We start from the raw sequence: 18,530 nt of genomic DNA, 5'->3' as shown, positions 1-18,530 counted from the left end.
ACGGACTCATGACAAGTGCAAGTCACATGGAAAGGACTGGCCATCCCAGGTATATGGAGACTTGTTTTCTTATAATCTCAAAATAGCAAGTAAGAATCATCGGATTTTGTAGGTATGGATTTTTGAAACCTGGTACTTAAGGGGAACATCCTGAAACCTATAATTTTTACTCTGACAATATTCACTCTGCCCTAGTTCACATTTTACTCATCCTAAAATTCTCACAATCCCAGCTTTTATCCATTTATCTGTATCTTTGTTCTTCAAAATTCTCACCCAGGAAGCATCGTGTATTGAGAGCAAACATAATTATTTTTCTGTAAGCAATTATTTTACTTACTTGAATTGGAATATTTCCCTACTCAGTTACTGAATTATTAATTTAATAGCTACTCTTGATCATTGTTTGATCCAAAAAATTTCACTTAGTAGTATGTATTGATAGTCATTAATAAAGGCATCACCTTGGAAATGCAAATAAGACTATCCTTCAAAATGGACTGAATAATAAAAACTGGATAATTATTTCTTAAATATATTCAATGCCCCATCTAATAACTGAAGTTCGATACTTAATCAAAGATTGTATGTTACAGAACAATCTAATCAGTGGCGGCAAAAACTAGAAATATTCTTGACAAATTAATGAGTGCATGTTTGCACATATTGATAAATATATATGTCATAACTAATACTTCCAAACTTTGAATTTAAAATTTAGACATTCTAAAATATGAAATATAGGTTTCTTCCATGAATTGCACAATTTAAAAATTTACATAAAATTATGATGCTGGACACCTGAAAGCTTGCAAAGGCACTCTATGTGTTTCCAGGTAGGGGAAGGCAGTGCACTACATGAAGGCAACTGTAGCTTTAAGGAAAACATTCAGTGTTCTAATTTGTGGACAGTTGTGAAACAAAGGAAAAATGTTCTGGGGGGCCTGCCTGCCTCACAGTCTGTGGAGCATGAGACTCTTGATCTCTGGGTTGTGAGTTTGAGCCCCATGTTGGGCATAGAAATTTAAAAACAGACTTTTTTCTGATCATAATCATGTAGTGGATAATAAAAATATTTTAAATATTTCCCTATTTGATGCTCAAAATATTTTAATCAAAGCAAAAAATTACTGGAGGGTTGGTTTTGAATCATTTATCTGACTTTATTTTCAAAGTGCACTTTTCCTTGTATATTAATTTATTGTTATTATTATTCATTAATTGATTGATTTTGCTTTTTAAAGCTATAATACTGGTCCTTTGGGGATGGCCTCAAAAGTTAAAACAGTAGCTGACATGGTCAATACAACCATAATTCCATCTTTCCATACTACGAATTCCTTGTTTAGTGTCTAAGTCTACTCAACAGAAAGTTGTATTTAGAGCTTTTGATATATCATGGGAAAATATCATTGTCTTCTTTTAATGCCCAGCACTTTGAAAAAAACATTGTGAATTACAATCTGAAATTCTTTATAATAAATGGCCTAAAATACCATAACATCCTATTAATCTCTGGTCATTTCAAAATTCAGGAGCAATGAATATTTTGTCAATTAACGAGAAATTGAATTCTATATAACTCTCTACTTTTTATCACAATAAATCATTGTTTGTGATGGAAAAGTCATTCAGACATTTTAATCAAGGAGTGAGACTATCAGTATAATTATGAGGCTATCTTCCAAACAATTATTCATACCAACAGCTGAAAAATAAGTTATCTCCTATCATCTAGATAAGAAAAATATGTAGGTATACTGCAAAAGTTATACTCACTGAGAAGATAGTTAATTTGTGAGATTAACATCACTAAGAGCCCAAACTAAACTTGAGTTCCACCCTCCTTTATATTTATAATTCTAAGTCCAGTTTCAGAATGAAAGAGAATACATGCTCTGAGAGGAATTTTTTTTTTTTTAAGTGGCTTGAGAAAAGAGAGGGAGAAAAAGAAGGAGCCATCTTTTGACTACTGGCAAAGCAATTCAGTTAGCTTGCTGAAGTATTTTGAATTGTTTCTAACTTTACTATGTTACCACGCTACATGGTGTCAGTTTAGTAAGGCAATACACTGTAAGCACTGGCAGACAATTCCTCATCTCTCACAACCCCGCAGGTCTTGCACAGAAAGCACTAAATGTCCTTTTCTTCAAGACTATATTTTCAAGAATGTATATATAGCACATAACTTTGAAAAGTTGAGATAGTGTCTTCTTCCAAAGCAAAGGACAGACATGCTTACTGCCTAGTGAAACATAAGTAATGTCTCCCTCCCAAACAAAGGGCGGGCATTATCAGGCTTCCTCTCTATAAATGCAAACCGCTGAATGTGCTGGCATCCATCTGGGTCTCTTTTGCCCAAATGGTACATGGGGCAACAGGAACTGAGTCACTTATGCAGATGCTCATGCTGCTTGCTGTGCTGGGAACAATAATGTCCCTTTTCTCTGACCCAGTCATTTCAAGTTTTCTTCTAACATCCATGAAACTGTGGGAGACTAACCTTTCTTTTTTTTTTTTTTTTAATTTTATTTATTTATTTGTCAGAGAGAGAGAGCACAAGCAGGGGGAACAGCAGACAGAGGGAGAAGCAGGCTCCCCACTGAGCAAGGAGCCCGATGCGGGACTCGATCCCAGGACCCTGGGATCAAGACCTGAGCCGAAGGAAGACACTTAACCGAATGAGCCACCGAGGCATCCCAAGACTAACAGTTCTTGATGGTTGACAAAAAACAACAATAAGAAGCAACAGCATGCTTTAATGAGTGGAAGTATGCATTAAAAGTCTACTCTAAAGTGTTACACTGATATAAGCTTTATAGAAAATCTCCTTTATGCAATCTCTATGGGAAATTCAGAGTAGAAAAGATATGCTTTTATCATAGTAATTTCATACGTTATTTATATCGACTAAATGCCAGTAGAAATGAACTACGTGGTGCCTCATGAAAAATGAAATATCTATAGATAGATAGATAGATAGATAGATAGTACTTTTTATGACAGTGGTTTCTCCTTTTTCAGAGTTAAGAAAGAGGAATGATTCTCACATAAATATATATTACGTTAAAAGTGTACCAAAATAATCCCTTTATATTTCAAGTGTATGTTTGAGTGCCATAACTGTGACATATATTCACAGAGTCAATGTTGTTAGAAGAGGAGAACATTCAATTCGAAATCTTTATTATTCAGGTCACTCTGTAGTCCCTATTTTTCTGTCATCTGTTCATACGGGTGGCCTTTCCAGGTACTTCTCCAATCATTCCATTGGGTCCTAGGTGCTATCACCTGATACAATATGCAAGTTGTAGGGGTTCATCAATGTTAGCCACAGAGAGCACTGTTTCCCAAAGAATTCAACTTGTATTTTATAGAAAAAAATGTCTAAACATATGCATGCATATACACACATGCACACACAATTAACTGTATTGTGAAGTTTGTGACAAATGCATTTAAGATCTTTCTGATGAGACTATAATCTGGGTATGTGATGTCACACTACATTATCAGTCATATGAATGGACACACATGTGCTTAAGTAGTTTTATATGATCATTATTAAAAGACCTGGAATTAGAATCAAAGTCTCCCAACTCTTTCTCTTAGATTTTAAGTAACTCTATCAGGCGACATCCCCATGTAATACAGAGAAATGGTTAGAAGAAACAGAAGGATGGAAAGATAACTAGAGGGAAGGTGGAAAGACAGCAGCAGGATGAGGGGTGGAGGAGAAGGAGAAGGAAGAAAAAAGGAGAAAAAACAATAAAAGTGAGTCTCAAATCTTCACGCTGTCCATGCTATTTCTGAAATGCTGTTTTTAGGGATTCATATATTGATTTAAAGGTAGTTGAATTTCATTCAAGGTCCTGCCAATTCAATTAAAGTAAACACATTAAACCGTTATAGCGCAGCTATTACGAACAACTAGTATACTAGAAACAAGAAATAAATTGTAAAGGAGAGAGAAGAACTGACATACAATGGGCATTAACTGTTTGCTAAGAATTTTAGTGTATTGTATTACTTATTTGTTCAGATTCCATGTCAATTTTCCTTTTAAATGTATTGCTACCTAATCATATCCAAGATGACTGTTTCCAACACAGCTTTATTTTTTTTTTTTTTGAGGAAACTGTAAAACTAGAGATATGTTTAAGAACCAAGGTGTGCAATAAAATATCGGTTTATCTAAAAAGGCTTTAAAAAAAAGTGAGAATGGCTCCTTCTGGTTTTTTGCTACAGAAACAGCAGGTAGCTAATGATGCTTTGATTAGCATCAAGGTTAAGCCATTTGACAGCAGAATGGATTAGAAACAAGATCTTGATTTAGAGTACTTGAATACACTGCAAGGTTTTCAGGTATGGAAGTGAGGCAGGAGTCAAGAGGAAGCATTCAGTTTTGTATAAAGATTGGGTTGATATTATGAACATTGACTCTCAAATGAACAAGAATTACTCTGATATCAAAAGCTCAAATTTTAGGAGTAAATTGCACCATGAAAATTGGCTTCTCAAAAAGCTACATGACAAAAAAACAAAAAAAACACAACTACATGACTCGCTCATGAGCCAGATAGATAATAGAGAGATAAAATGTTGAGCCAAGAAAACATCTTTTAAATGTGTTAGTATAACTTTATGATATAATTTACATTTTTATCGGGTGCAGAGGATTATATATGTGAATCAAAATATCATCCTAGTATTGTGATAGGTTATTTTTTTTTAATATTGCATTAGTTTAGAAGAAATTCTGGATAGACAAATTATTTTTGCAATGTTATTAGATCTATGTTAATGAATTATCATGCTTTCTTTTTTCTTATTCTTCTTTATTTTACTAATTCAAAACCAAATTCTACATATAATTACAAAAAAAGAAAAGAAATTATATTGCCATGCCTTGACTTATATCTGAAAACTCTTTCCTAAATCACCAGCTCGCTGGCCTACCCTGCAGATTTTGGACTTGAATCTCCACAATCATGGAGGAGCAATTCCTTAAAATAAAATTCTCTCTGTCTTTCCATATATACACATACATAAACATATCCTGTTCCTTCTGTTTATCTGGAGAACCCTAACTAATAGGATGCCAATCAGATCAAACCAGGCATACACATAATTCATAGATCAATCTCTTTCAACTATACTTTTGAAATCTATTGGCTGTACCTATTCCTTTCTTCTTTCTTTAAGGTCTAAAGAAAATCATTTAAACCATTTTGACAAAGGTCATCTTTCTGGCTCACTGAAAAAACCAGAAGAGGCTTTTTCAGTCATTATTTAATTTGACCTATGAATTTCATTTCTTACTCCCAAAACTTTCGGTTTATTTTCCATTGCACTATTTAATATTTGTTTTGCTTCTTATTAAATAGATCTACCCAATTCTTCTCTTGCTTTTCAGTTAAAAGTCAGAGCACATACCTTCTCTGCAGTTTTTCCTGGAGCGTGTTACCCATTTGTGTGATTTTGACTACCACCTGTATACCATTTACTCCTATATCTGTATCGCTACCATAGGCTTCTTTTGTGGACTCTAGTTTAACATATCTAAATATCTATGAGATACTTCACCTGGAGTACATCTAAGAAGGGCTGCCAGGGTGGCTTAGTTGGTTAAGTGGCCGGCTCTTGATTTTGGCTCAGGTCATGACTTCAGGACCCTGGGAGTGAGCCCTGCATTGGGCTCGTGCTCAGCGGGGAGTCTTCTTGAGGGTTCTCTCTCCCTCTCTTTCTGCCCCTCCCCCTGCTCTCTCTCTCTGTCTTTCAAATAAATAAATCTTAAAAAAAAAATAAAAGAATTAACTATGGATATATAATGTCTAACAGTGAGCCTTTTGTTTCTTACTCTAGCCCCAGACATACACCAGATACTTGGAAAACAAAGTCAGGAATCTGAGTCACTTATTTAACTTCTTCCACTCTTTCATTCTCTACATGCAATTATCCACTAATATTTTATCTCATCCTTTATATTCCTATGACTGACAGATCTTGAAATATTTTATAATATGTCCTCCTTTCCAATTTTCAACTCTACATCACATTCTCTTCATTACTTCCTAGAAAACCTATTGCAACCTTCTCCTGTATGTTCTCCCTGTCTCCATGTCTGTCCCCTTACCTCCAATGAGTCTTTTAAATGACACTGCCAGTGCTCATTCTACAACTGTCCATGTGAATCCTCAACCAAGACATCTTTGTGGATCATGACACCTCTAAGAACAAATAAAACTGTAATATACAACATGGGGCTATAGTTAATATTCTATTGAATATTTGAAAGTTGCTAAGAGAGTAAATTTTTTTTTTTAAGATTTTATCTTTTTATTTTAGAGAGAGACAGTGAGCATGGGGAACAGCAGAGGGAGAGGGATAAAAGAGAGAGAGAATCTCCAGCAGATTCTGAACTAAGTGCAGAGCCCAATGAGGATCCTGAGATCATGACCTGAGCTAAAACCAAGAGTCACACACTTAACTGACTGAGCCACCCAGGCGCTTCTAAGAGAGTAAATCTTAAAAGTCCTAACTACAAGAAAAAAAAATTATAATGATGTATGGTGACAGATGTTAACTAGACTTGTGGTGATCATCTTGCAAAGTATACAAATACTGAATCAGTATGTTGTACACCTAAAACTAATATAACGTTGTATGTCAACTATACCTCAATTTATAATAAATAAATAAATAAATAAATAAATAAATAAATAAATAAAATAATACTGATCTTGGTATCAGAATTGAGCCTCACCACTAATACTTTCTGTATTTACCTACCCTAAACAGTTGGCTTCACGTTCTCTGACTATATTGAAATATGGTTATCTAAGCCTCATTTTGAATTTTCAAGCCTCAGGGCTTATAAAACTTTCCCTCAGACTCTCTCTTCTGAAAAAATGGAGTTATCCTTCTAGACGCATCTCAGGTGCTCCCTCACCCGTGAAGGCTTTCTTAAACTCCTCCATCTTCTGGACATAGTCGTAGTACTTGCCTTTGTCTCCAAAAGCCCTAATAGGATCTCCATTACAGTACTTTCAACAGAGTACTGAAATCATTATTAGCTCTTAACATCCTGATAAGATAACAAACTGTGGTATTTTCTGGTGCAATGGGGCTAAAATTCCTAACTTAAAATCCTGGTTTCAGCATTTACTGCCTGTTGAGCCCCGGGACAGTTACCTGACTCTTCTGTGTTTCGGTTTTCTGATATGTGAAATGAGGCTACTAGAAATCTTCTTCATAGTGCAGTTCTGAGGATTACATAATTTTATGAATGCAAAGCAATTAAAACAGTGCCCAAAGTAAGCACTAAGGAAAGCTTACTGATTATAATTGTAATCTAGGGACCTTCATAATTAGATTGATCCCTACCAGGCTTCACACTTTCTCAAATTGTAATGCATTCTCAATAAAAAAATATGTTGAATGAACAGATGCCTGCAGAATTAGGGTTTAATTTTTAATCTTTTTGCCATTTAAAAGAATTTAAACTTAAGAATTACTGCTAACAAAGATCATCTGAAATGACAACTCAATTTCCTAAATTATTCTTTGAGGATAATTGGGCAGCATTTTCTTGATACCTAGCTTTGAGGCCATGATATAACGTAGTACTACACAGACACAGGCACCCAGTTACATATGTAGGTGCAAGCATCCAGCTTACTCTGTGAGTATGTGTTGTGTACATTTTGTGTGTATGTGTGTGTCTTTAATAATATGAGGGTTTTTGTTTTGGTTTGGTTTGGTTTTGGTTTTGGTGGGAACTTTGAGCAACTGATAGCATCTCAATTAAAATTTTTGCCCATCAAACTAATTTCTGTGTTACTACGCATCTTCCACTTACCCAGGTATTGTAGTAAATCCAAAATGTCTATTTGAGGGAATTATTGGCTTTACCTCTGGGCACCATTATAATTTCTTTGTATATAAAGTAAAGTAATATTCATTATAAGCAATGCCACAGTGTGGTCTTTCTTGAAAGAATGTCAACATCAACATCTGCTCCTTTTAAATATAACAATTGTTGAAGCTAACGTCCACTAAGCCGTTCAGGATCCTGACTATACGTTTACACACGTATAAATTCTTTTAGATTGGAAGCTAGGGACGTAGATTTTTCTTCTCAATAAGTGGAGCTTTCAGTAAAAGGAACTATACAAATTAATGTTTCCCATAGATGCTGGTGCTGTAAAAAAGACATAAAATTAAATTTGAAGCTCAATTATAGTAGGTCAGTTTTATTTTACTAACCCACTATGTATTTTACTAATTCACTATGACCGCTATGCTTGGCACTTCTGCATTTTCCTTCTTCCTCAGCCTTGAATTCTATATTATTTATAATATTATATTTTTGTGAACTGTCTCAATGCCTTTCTAAAAAGGGCAGAAACATAAATATATTTATATATGTTTACACACATGCTTATAATGGCTTGAAGTGGTCCCGATGTTATCATATTACTATTCCCACATCTAGACTCATCAAGGCAAACTTAATTAAACTTCAATTAGTTTCCATGTGTAAAGGAAACCATGGCTACTGTTGTTTCATTTGCATTAGGAACATGCATTGTGGGAAAGTCACAGGTTCTCATCACACGTTACAAATGTGTGACTGAAAATAATGTTTTCATTTAATAATAGATCTTAGATCTACTCCTTTAAAATCTACATAGAAATACTAATTCGTCTTTGAGATGAATTGGATGAATTCTATTCTATAGTAGCAATTACAAAGGTATGATTCCAGAGTATCAAACAAAATTTGGATATGCAATTCCTAAGTGAAATGCTACTCTATCTAAGACAGAATAAAAGTCAGTTTCATTAATTTTTCAACAAACAATCTTCTCACTTCGGATTCAGGCAACTAAAGGCTATGTATCTGCTTCAATCAAAACCAGAGAGAACCTGGTTTTAATCTTCTCATTACACACTTGCCAGGAACCTCAATGTGACGTCTAGTTTCCGTCATAAGCAGAGCTGAGAATATTAATACCCATGAGGCAGAGTTTTAGAGCTATGCTACCCATCCATTTGCCTTCGATTTCAAAACTTGATCCCTATATTACATTAACTCGTAAGAAACAAGTGTATCAGAACACGAAATTATGTCACCATAAAGATTATTATATTTCACGATCATATAGAGGAATTGTATAAGCAAAAGCAATGTATAGTAACTTCCATGTTTTGGAGTGCTTTCCTCAAAATTTTCTGAGACCCTTCTTTTTTCCAGGTGTCTGTGGGCAGCAATGCCATTTGGGTGGGGTGCCATAGGCTGGACTGGAACTGCGTGGGCTTTAGTGTCCATTTCTCCCCTCGAAGGCACTCTCTGACTTTCTACTTAATTTTGGGCTTAGCAGATAGCCTGTGGAACTCCAGGACTAACACCTATGGAGTTGTCCCAGGGCCACAGGACAAGGCCATGATTCCTAGTAGGCAGTCTGTCTAGGAGATTGCCTGTGCTAATGACATTGTGTATTGCTTATAAAATCACTAAAAATTGGACTGCCAGAATGGTACTCAAAGACTGACTTGGCATGACTCAAATTTTATATAGAGATAGATATTCCACGGAAAATATTTGCCTGGGGCCCCATATACCTCAGGGAAACCCCGACTATGTGTTCATTTTCAACAAATGTTCTATTTGAAGACCTTTTCCACTGTATTATTCAATATTCTTTAAATACATTTCTGAAAGGTAAACTCTAAAGATGTAGTGCAAATAATTTAAATCTTGAATGGATTAGCTTCCTTTGACCTACCATTGGCATCATAAGACTCATCATATTTCTCATCAGTTTAGGCTTGCAGGAAACTCTGAGGACATTAATGTGCAACAGATACAATCTGCTACATCAGCTTCCTAGTATTCCTCCTGCTATGGTTTTCCTGTTCTGTCTTTGGATTTATTCTAAACTCTCTTCAAGCATATATGTTTTGCTTTGTTTTCAAGCCTATATGTTTTTATTAAAACCATGACAAAATCTTTTAGAAGATTAAAAGACAGTTAACTAACAAAATAAAATATTCATTTTTCTGGAAAAGAAAATTGGTGGCAATGATAAATTACATCCGTGCTAGACATGGACCAAAAATTTTATGTAAGGAAAATAGCAGTAAAGCATAAATGTGCTGAAACGGAGAGTTACCATCAATTATTTTGTGAAAAATAAATAAATTTCTATGAGCCTACAATAAGATTTAAAAATGACATGCTGTGTTGAAGATTGAGGTGTATGTACTTGGGCTACGACACTTATTACTTTGGTCATAAATAGCTTCATAAATAGCTTGCAAAACATACAATAAATAATTTATAAAGTATAAGCAAGCCCGTCAAATACTTCAAAACCACATTTCAAATGGTATGTCACGTTTTTAAGGGGCAGGGGAAGGGAGGCATCCTGGTCATTCAAGGATATCAACAACAGTTTAGAATATTTATGCCTGGGGATTTTTTTCTATTTCTCTTCTTGGTAAACATTTCCAGAATGTCTGTGAGCAATAATGTGTTATAACACTTTTAATGACACTTAATATTTTAACTTTTTGTCTTCAGAAAAGAATGTTAAAATTAAAAAAAAATTAGGAACAAAATATATATCAATTTCATTAAAATAACCAGGGAGAATTGAGGCCAAGAGCGATTAAATGATGTTCCAAAGCTTACCCGGGCCACTGAGTCAGGAAGAGAAACCAGGTCTCTTGGATTTCAATTCCAGTGTTCTAGTCACTGGTTTGTTCAACTCCTGCGCAAAACATCCATAGACAATACACAATGCATAAGCCCCCTTGCTATCAAGCGGTTGTCAAAAGAAACGCCATTACCTTTCCCACATACTGAGGCTCGGAGCCCATGTATTCCTCCAGCACAAAAAACTGATTCCATACCCAGCCACGTTTAACTCGTTGGAAATGTGATCGCCGGCCTGGCAGGTGGATAACATTTTCTGTCGGTTCTGTGGCTAAAGTCTGTTGTGGCTGTGGTTGAAGGGGTGTTAGGAGACCTCCATCAAACAGGACCCAGAGAAGCAGGGATAAACAGTTCCTTGTAAGCATTGGCAAAGGCTTTCCTACAGGAGAGGAATAAAAACTCCAGCACTTAATGTAGAATTGTGGAATCCAGGTTTGAGGTGTCTGTGGCCTCCACCACTTAACTTCCTGCTTTATTGCAGAAATGATAGTGCAGGCATGAATCCTTTTGATGGAAAGGCTTCTGCTGTATTACATTCCATCTAAAGGGACCTATAAAACAGATTAACAAAGATACATTAAATTGACAGAATTACAGGATGATAGTCATCAAAACTCTCATTGTGTCTGCCAACATTTAAAGAAAGAACGAGGAAAGCCTGGAAAAGACTTATATTGCTACATGGTCACTGCTAGGCACCCTGCAAACTTGGATAAACTATGTTTTCTACAGACTTGAAAAAAGTTTTAGTTACGGTGAAGCAAAAGGTGTTTCATAAACAGAAGCAATTTTTGTCAACTTAATATATCATTTTAAGGATAAAACTCAGATCGCTGGTTTTAACATGAACTAGGTTAGAGGAGGGTTTCACAGGGTCACCCTTTGACATTTGGGGTTGAGTAGTTGTTACTGGGGAGCTATTTTGTGCATTTGACTTTTAGCCACATTTCTTTCCTCTGTTCAGTAAGTGACAGTCGCATCCTCCCCTACTCCCAATTGTGACAATCAAAAATTTCTCCAGACATTGCCAAATAGCTCCTGGAAGAAGCAAAATAGGCCAAGATTGAGAATCACACATTTAGAGAATAAGAAAAAAAAATTTAAACAAACAAACAAAAATCCTTAAAATTAGAAAATAGAAAGAATCAGTCCATCCAGGAAAGAACAAGTTACTAAATGTAAGTCAATGAAATTACTGAAATATAAATGACCAATAAAATGTCAGATGGTTTTATAACGCTTTATAAGCTTTAACTTAAAAAGAATTGCTTCTTTAGCCTGGATACATGGGAATTATTTTGTCTAAGATATGCAGCTTGGGGCAACCTTGGATCCCTGCCAGACTGACAACCTCTATTCTGCGTTTAGGTAAAGTGAGCTTTGAACTCTTTATTACAACAAGCAATTCTTTTTTTTTTCCTTCACTTTTCTAAGGTTTATTGAGTGTCTACAAAATTCTTTACTATGCAGTAGATAAGAAAATATACACAATCCTTGACTCTCTTAAATCAGAAACAGAAAACAAATTTAAAAAACAAATACAGGGGGCACCTGGGTGGCTCAGTCAATTAAGCATCTGCCTTCAGCTCAGTTCATAATCCCAGGGTCCTGGGATCAAGTCCCAGGTCTGGCTCCTTGCTCAGTGGAGAGTCAGTTTCTCCTTCTCCCTCTGCCCCTTCCCCCTGCTTGTGCTCTCTCTCTTTCTCTCAGTCTGTCTCTCCATCAAATAAATAAATAAAATCTTTAAAAAAAATAAAATAAATAAGTAACAAATATATAAAGCAGACCAAATTTACCAATGCTGTGAAGAAAAAAAAAAAAAAGCCCGAACAGAGTATCTTGATGGCAAAACTTAAGTTAGCAAAGGCCAGGTTTAGGTGACAATTGCACTGAGAACTAAAGGAACAGAAACAACCTATACTCTGTGAGCAGGCATGGAAGCATGTGGCTCGAGCCAGCATGGTTTGGGCATGTGGCACTCAGGGCTCAATGCCTAGAGCCTAAAATTGGAATTTTTTAAGAGCCAAAAATGTTGGAGGCCAGAAATTATATATAATGCTTCCAAAACAAGAGAACGAAATTAAAATCAATATATGTTTAATTAAACACCTATGAAACATGGCATCTTGTCAACTTGTCAGCCACGATGCAGTTCAATGCTCATTCAGCCATATACAACATAACAAAAATTATAATGCGTTCCTCACAAATATTCAAATTTAAACATTTAATGTGGGAATTATGCTCGAAATAAGATATGAGATGGGAAATATCCAAAAGTTATACTTTGCAAGCATTCTATAAGAATACTCCCCAAAAAAGAAAGAAAACAGGATATGATATTTTTTCTATTGTGTGAATGGATGAGACTGTTGCATACTGACAAAAACAGAAGTAGGCATATATTTAATTGCAGCTTTTCATTCTGGCAAAATAATGTTCATAACAAGTTAACTTAGACCTATATTACCCCCATATGGTAACAACTAGCCATATGTGGCTATTTCGTTGAACTCTGGCAATTTGAGATTTTTAACTTATATACCAAATTTCAAAGAATTAATACCAAAGAAGAGAAGAATGTAGAATATTTCAATTTCTATATTCATTTTTGTTGACATGATAATATTTTGGATATATTAGGTTGAATAAATACAAAAATTAGCTTCACCTGTTTCTTTTTGCTTTTTTAATGTGTTAATTAGAAAATTAAAATTATATATGCAGCTCACATTGGGGTTTGCATTATTTTTTATTGGACAGCACTGATTTAAACAAGATTTTAAATCACAAACTGTAAATAATTATTCTTAACATTCAAAACCAAATATCTTACATGAATGTATCATGTCCATGTGCCAATACACTTAAGAGGTCAGAGAATATTTGCCACTCTTTTCCATAAGCCTGTGTAGGTAGAGTGAACATATTTTTCTCATTGTTCTCAAGTTACATCAACATCCAAAATGTTCTAATTTATTAACTTTTCCACTTCTTCCATGCTTTTCCCATACTCATGGCAATCCCAGCCCAGGTATATGCAGATTAGCTGGGGAGATAAACATGAATAGAAAAGATGGATGGCAGGAACTCTTGACTTCCCAAACCTAGTCTAGTATATGTAATTAGGTTGTACTTTTGCTTCCCTATTCCACGAAATTTTTCTCCTCTACTTTTCTGGGGACATGAAGTATCAAAACGCAGAGTTTAGAGAATACTGACACCTCAGGTTATGTCTTTAAGCAAGTGTCTTTTTAATTTTATATTAGGGATTTTTTGATATTGGACATCTGGGTATATTCATTATCACTGCCACCAGTCTCATTCCAGCTACCCTTTCCGCTTTGACGTCAAAGGTGTCCAAATTCAGAGATTTGATCCCCTACTAGAGTAATCTTTCAGAAATTCTAATCTATGGACATCATTCCCCTTCTCTTACACTAGAATGTGTGTCTATAACATGAAGGGATTGGCTGTAAATGATTGGTAAGCAGAGAAGAACGTGATTATAACATGAAAAGTATGTTGTTTCATAAGCTAATTCCTCAGCACATTAATGATTCACATCACCAAAAATGACAGCCACACACAAAATATTGTAATAAGGCTGAAGTTAACCGCAGCCATGGAGGACAGTGTGGAATATGATCCCCATTTCCTTCACATTCACATTCTGTCTTTCCTTTGACCCTGTTTGGACACACAGTCTATCTTAGCTTGATGCATTCTCCCACTTTTATGTCCAGCCCCACCCCTTTCTCTTTCTCTAAGTAGGCTTAATCTTACTTCTATTCTTGTCATCAAACTACTTTCTCCTTTCTCCTTAAAATAGAATATTATATTTAAAGGGAAATTTACTTATTAGTAGTTTCTTGTTGCTAATATTTCCATTAGGATGATGATTTCTAGGGGTGACTTCACAAGTTTGGGGTATTTCCACATCATCTTATTTTTTCCCCATGAACCCTGCTGTCATCTTTTTTTAAAAGATTTTATTTATTTGAGAGAGAGAATGCATGCATGCATGAGCAAGGTGGGAGCAGAGGAAGAAGCAGACTCCCCACTCAGCAGGGAGCCCCATCACTTGGGGCTCGATCCCAGGACCCTGGATCATGACCTGAGCCAAAGGCAAATGCTTAAATGACTGAGCCACCCAGGCATCCCAAATCCTGCTGTTTTAATATAAATTCTACAGAATACAAAGCTTTTTAGAAATTCACATATCATAGTGTAGTAGAAACATCTGTAATTAACAACATAAAGCCTTCTCACTACACACTGAAGATGTAATGTACAGCATGGTGACTATAGTTAACAATTGAGTTATATACTTGAAAGTTGCTAAGAGAGTTAATCTTGAAATTAGGATTTTTAATACGATATACACAAGCTTAACAGGAGCTATATAATTACCTCTGCATGAGCCTTGCCATTTATCCCCTCTGCTGTCCAAACCCTTTAGTTTTTATTAATAATGATAGTAATAATTTATACCACATATGCATGTGCATTTGCACCTCTGTGAAGGAGGTGCTATTATTATGCCCGTTTCACAAATGAAATGGGAGAACGAGAACTTAAATGACACATCTGTGGTTCACAAATGAACACACAGCAGGCAGGTTTGAATCTGGGCGGTCTGACTCCAAAGTTCATCCTCCTAGATGCTATTCTATTCTGCCCCTACATAAACGAACGCATAAATAGTTGAAAGCACCAAGGGTTTCAAATCCCAGCAAGAGAAGGAATATAAGCTTACAGGCCTGGCTTCCAAATTATTTTTTCCCAAGCTAAGCAGCTATTTCAATATTAGGGCGGCTTAAGTTTACTCTCACTCCTTCAGAGCTTCTGTAAAGTTAGTGAATTGAAGCTATCAGGTCAACTTAGTTCCTTTTCAGTCAGGAGATTGGGGACTTCCTGTATTCACACACCAGGATGTGAAAAGAGACAAATAATTTCTAGGCATAGACAGGGGGGAAATGCAAAAGCTGGCAGGGTTAGCGTGCTAAGAGAATTGGATGGTGGCTGAGAATTAAGAAACCGCATGACAGCCCAGCAGATCCACCCAGCAAGGTGCTAGACAGGCCAGGTGACCCGAAGCAGGCGTCCTACAGAGAGGAAGGTAAGGTGGATTCCAGCTGGACAGGCTTCTTCACAGTTAGCTTGATCTGGGCATGCAAGCCAGCGTCAGCCAGAGGAGAAGTAGCCTGTTAGACCTATTTGACAACTCTGAATTTGGGGGTCACTTAATCAAAACATAATCAAATAGGTGAATAGAAAGATGGGTTTTGGAACAAGACGGATCTCTTCATTGCATAGTTTTATGCTAAGTAACTATCTGCTAAGTAGATTTGAATTGTGGGGACACACTCAGCAATGTTCTCATGTCTGTGGCCCGTATACACGATGAAATCACAGATTTTTAAAAATTCATCATTCAATTAGAACGTGTGCGCGTGTGCAACTTCCTAACTCATGGCATTGCAGTATCATCCTAAAAATCCATTCCAGGACTCTCTAACACCACAGTCCTTTAGCGAACAGATGAACAGATATTATTTTCAGTGCCTGATGCCTCTCCCAGCAGATCCCAGCCTCCGGCCATAGTTGTCAGCCAGGGAGCTTTTAAAGTGCTATATCGCAACGAAAGTAATGTAAGGAGATTGAAGGACTCCGGTTCTTAAGTGAAAGAGAAACAACTCCCCTCAGGCATGAAACAAAGCCTAAATCACAAGGAAAAACCACACTGAGCTATCAAGCTGAGACCACTTGCCCCAGCACCAATGGTGTTGTTATAACAGCAAGAATAGCAGACTTATTCTGAGATGTCAGCACCCTATGGAAACATGTGAACCTTAAAGAAGACATATTTGTTATGAAGACATCACCAGAGGTGTGTTCTATGCCATATACTGGATTTCAGGCATTGTGTTTAAAAATTTATATTTCTCCATCATTCCTAAACTTTTGTAGAGCCAAAGTGGCTTTCTAAAGACTTTTCAAACCTGATGATGAGTCTCTGGAGTCAAACATTCCTTTTAGCTGAAGGGAGATTTTTTAAAAACGATCATATATCAAAGGAGGGGATACTTGTGTGTAAAATACCCATTAAGTGTGTCTCCAAAGCTGGGAGATAGCCAAAGGCTGTGGTTTCCACCTATTTACTTAATCTTGGCTGTGTGTGCTTCTAAGAATAGCTCCTGATAAAAGGTCTATTTCCTATAAATCACAATGAAAGGGTCTGTCTTTGTTCGAAGATGTCTTATTAGGCTGACAGATATGTTACTTATTACAAATGATTCTTTATTATGAGGATCACTCTAAGTCTACCTTCATCTTGGATAACTTTAGCGGTAATCATGCCTGTGGCCTATTAAGTAATTTTTCAAGGGCACTTCTTAAAGTTAAAAAAAAAAAAAAGAACATAGTCCTCTACCCCATCTTTTAAATAAATGGTCTTTTAATTTGAAACAATACAAAGGGAATTCTTCTTTTCCATATTAAAAAAAGTGACAAAATAATTTATGTAATCTTGAAATTATTAAAATACCAACAATAAACTTATACTTTGTCCTGATGTAACTCTTTACCTTAAAACAATTTTTAAAACATGATTTAACTTTACATTTAAAATTTTCTACTTCGTACTGTATAAAATTCAATATCATCCATAATTATTTAAAGATTTAAGCAAATCTGATGGTTCAAGAATTTGACCCTAGAAAAATTTTCCGAAAGTTTTAACAGACATTTTTCTATAAAATATTTAACCATTGTTCAGAAATTAAAGTAGTTCTTTGGAATGCCTTAGGAATGATAAACTTTCGTACTGTACCTCCCTTCGTCCCAGGAAGCCCACATCAAAAGGAAATTTCCCCTCTCTGATGTAGAAAAAACTTAATCCTAACTCTTATTTCATGAATGTGACACTGCAAAGCAAAGACAGTAAACCAATTTCTGTTGCCTCTTAGGAGTGAAACAAAGATGTCTCAAGGTGATAATTATTCTATGAGCTTAATTTATGGAGTTCATTGATCCTTGCTCTCTGACCTGTCTACATGCTACTCTCTACTGCACACTGTTGAAAGAAAAAGAAAGAAAGAAAGAAAGAAAGAAAGAAAGAAAGAAAGAAAGAAAGAAAGGGAGGAAGGGAGGAAGGCTGAAAGGGAGGGAGGAAGGCTGAAAGGAAGGGAGGAAGGGGGAAGGAAGGAAGGGAGGGAAAAAAGAAAAAAGAAAAGAAGAGAAAAGAATAGAAACAAAAAACTTGATCCCAGTATAGCCAACAAAGACTAAGTTGCAGTTTCAACCTCTCTCAGAAGTGGAATTTTAAATCAATTTGGCTGGAATTTCTTGGTCAGCACTAATGAGGTAATCTGCTCCATAAAACCCCTTGCCTTTTCCTAAGAGGGGTAACCTTGCTTGAAATAATCTTTACTAAGTTGCCCACCAATCTCAAGAAAATTTACATGCAATTCTGAGGTACTGTCATGTTGTAGGATTTCTTTCCCTTTGGTGCCCGTGTTTCTTGGTCATGCCACTTTGAAGAATGAAAAGGTAGACCAGATGAAGAGTGGTGGGCAGCAAAGCAAGGTTTATCAAGTGACAGCACAAAGCTCTTGAAGAAGGAGGGGACCCAAGAGGGTTGCCACCAGTTTCTAAGTCTAGGGGTTCTTATGGGCTTGTTGGCAGACTGTTTTAATCTAATTAACCCTTGCTGCACCTGTCATTCACTCAAGTTTTTGGTTTTTGTCATCTATCTATCACGTGGGAATGGATGGAGGGCTCCTTCCAGAGTGGTGTAAAATCC

The 18,530-nt window shown here is 36.0% G+C and overlaps 1 protein-coding gene across 2 annotated transcripts in view; it reads right to left on the bottom strand.

Moving 5' to 3' along the window:
- The window catches only part of CDH12 (cadherin 12), a 256,933-nt gene extending 245,772 nt beyond the window's left edge, over positions 1-11,161 (bottom strand). For both annotated transcript variants that reach the window (XM_040630527.1, XM_040630529.1), the window contains exon 1: positions 10,858-11,161. In XM_040630527.1, coding sequence (XP_040486461.1) covers positions 10,858-11,088 — 231 coding nt within the window. In that variant the 5' untranslated portion in view covers positions 11,089-11,161. The remainder of the gene's footprint in view (positions 1-10,857) is intronic.
- Positions 11,162-18,530: the final 7,369 nt, after the last annotated feature.

Source organism: Ursus maritimus, unplaced genomic scaffold (assembly GCF_017311325.1).
Source record: "Ursus maritimus isolate PB19 unplaced genomic scaffold, ASM1731132v1 scaffold_15, whole genome shotgun sequence".
In the NCBI taxonomy this organism is placed as follows: domain Eukaryota; kingdom Metazoa; phylum Chordata; class Mammalia; order Carnivora; family Ursidae; genus Ursus; species Ursus maritimus.
This window is presented reverse-complemented; position numbering and strand designations above follow the sequence as displayed.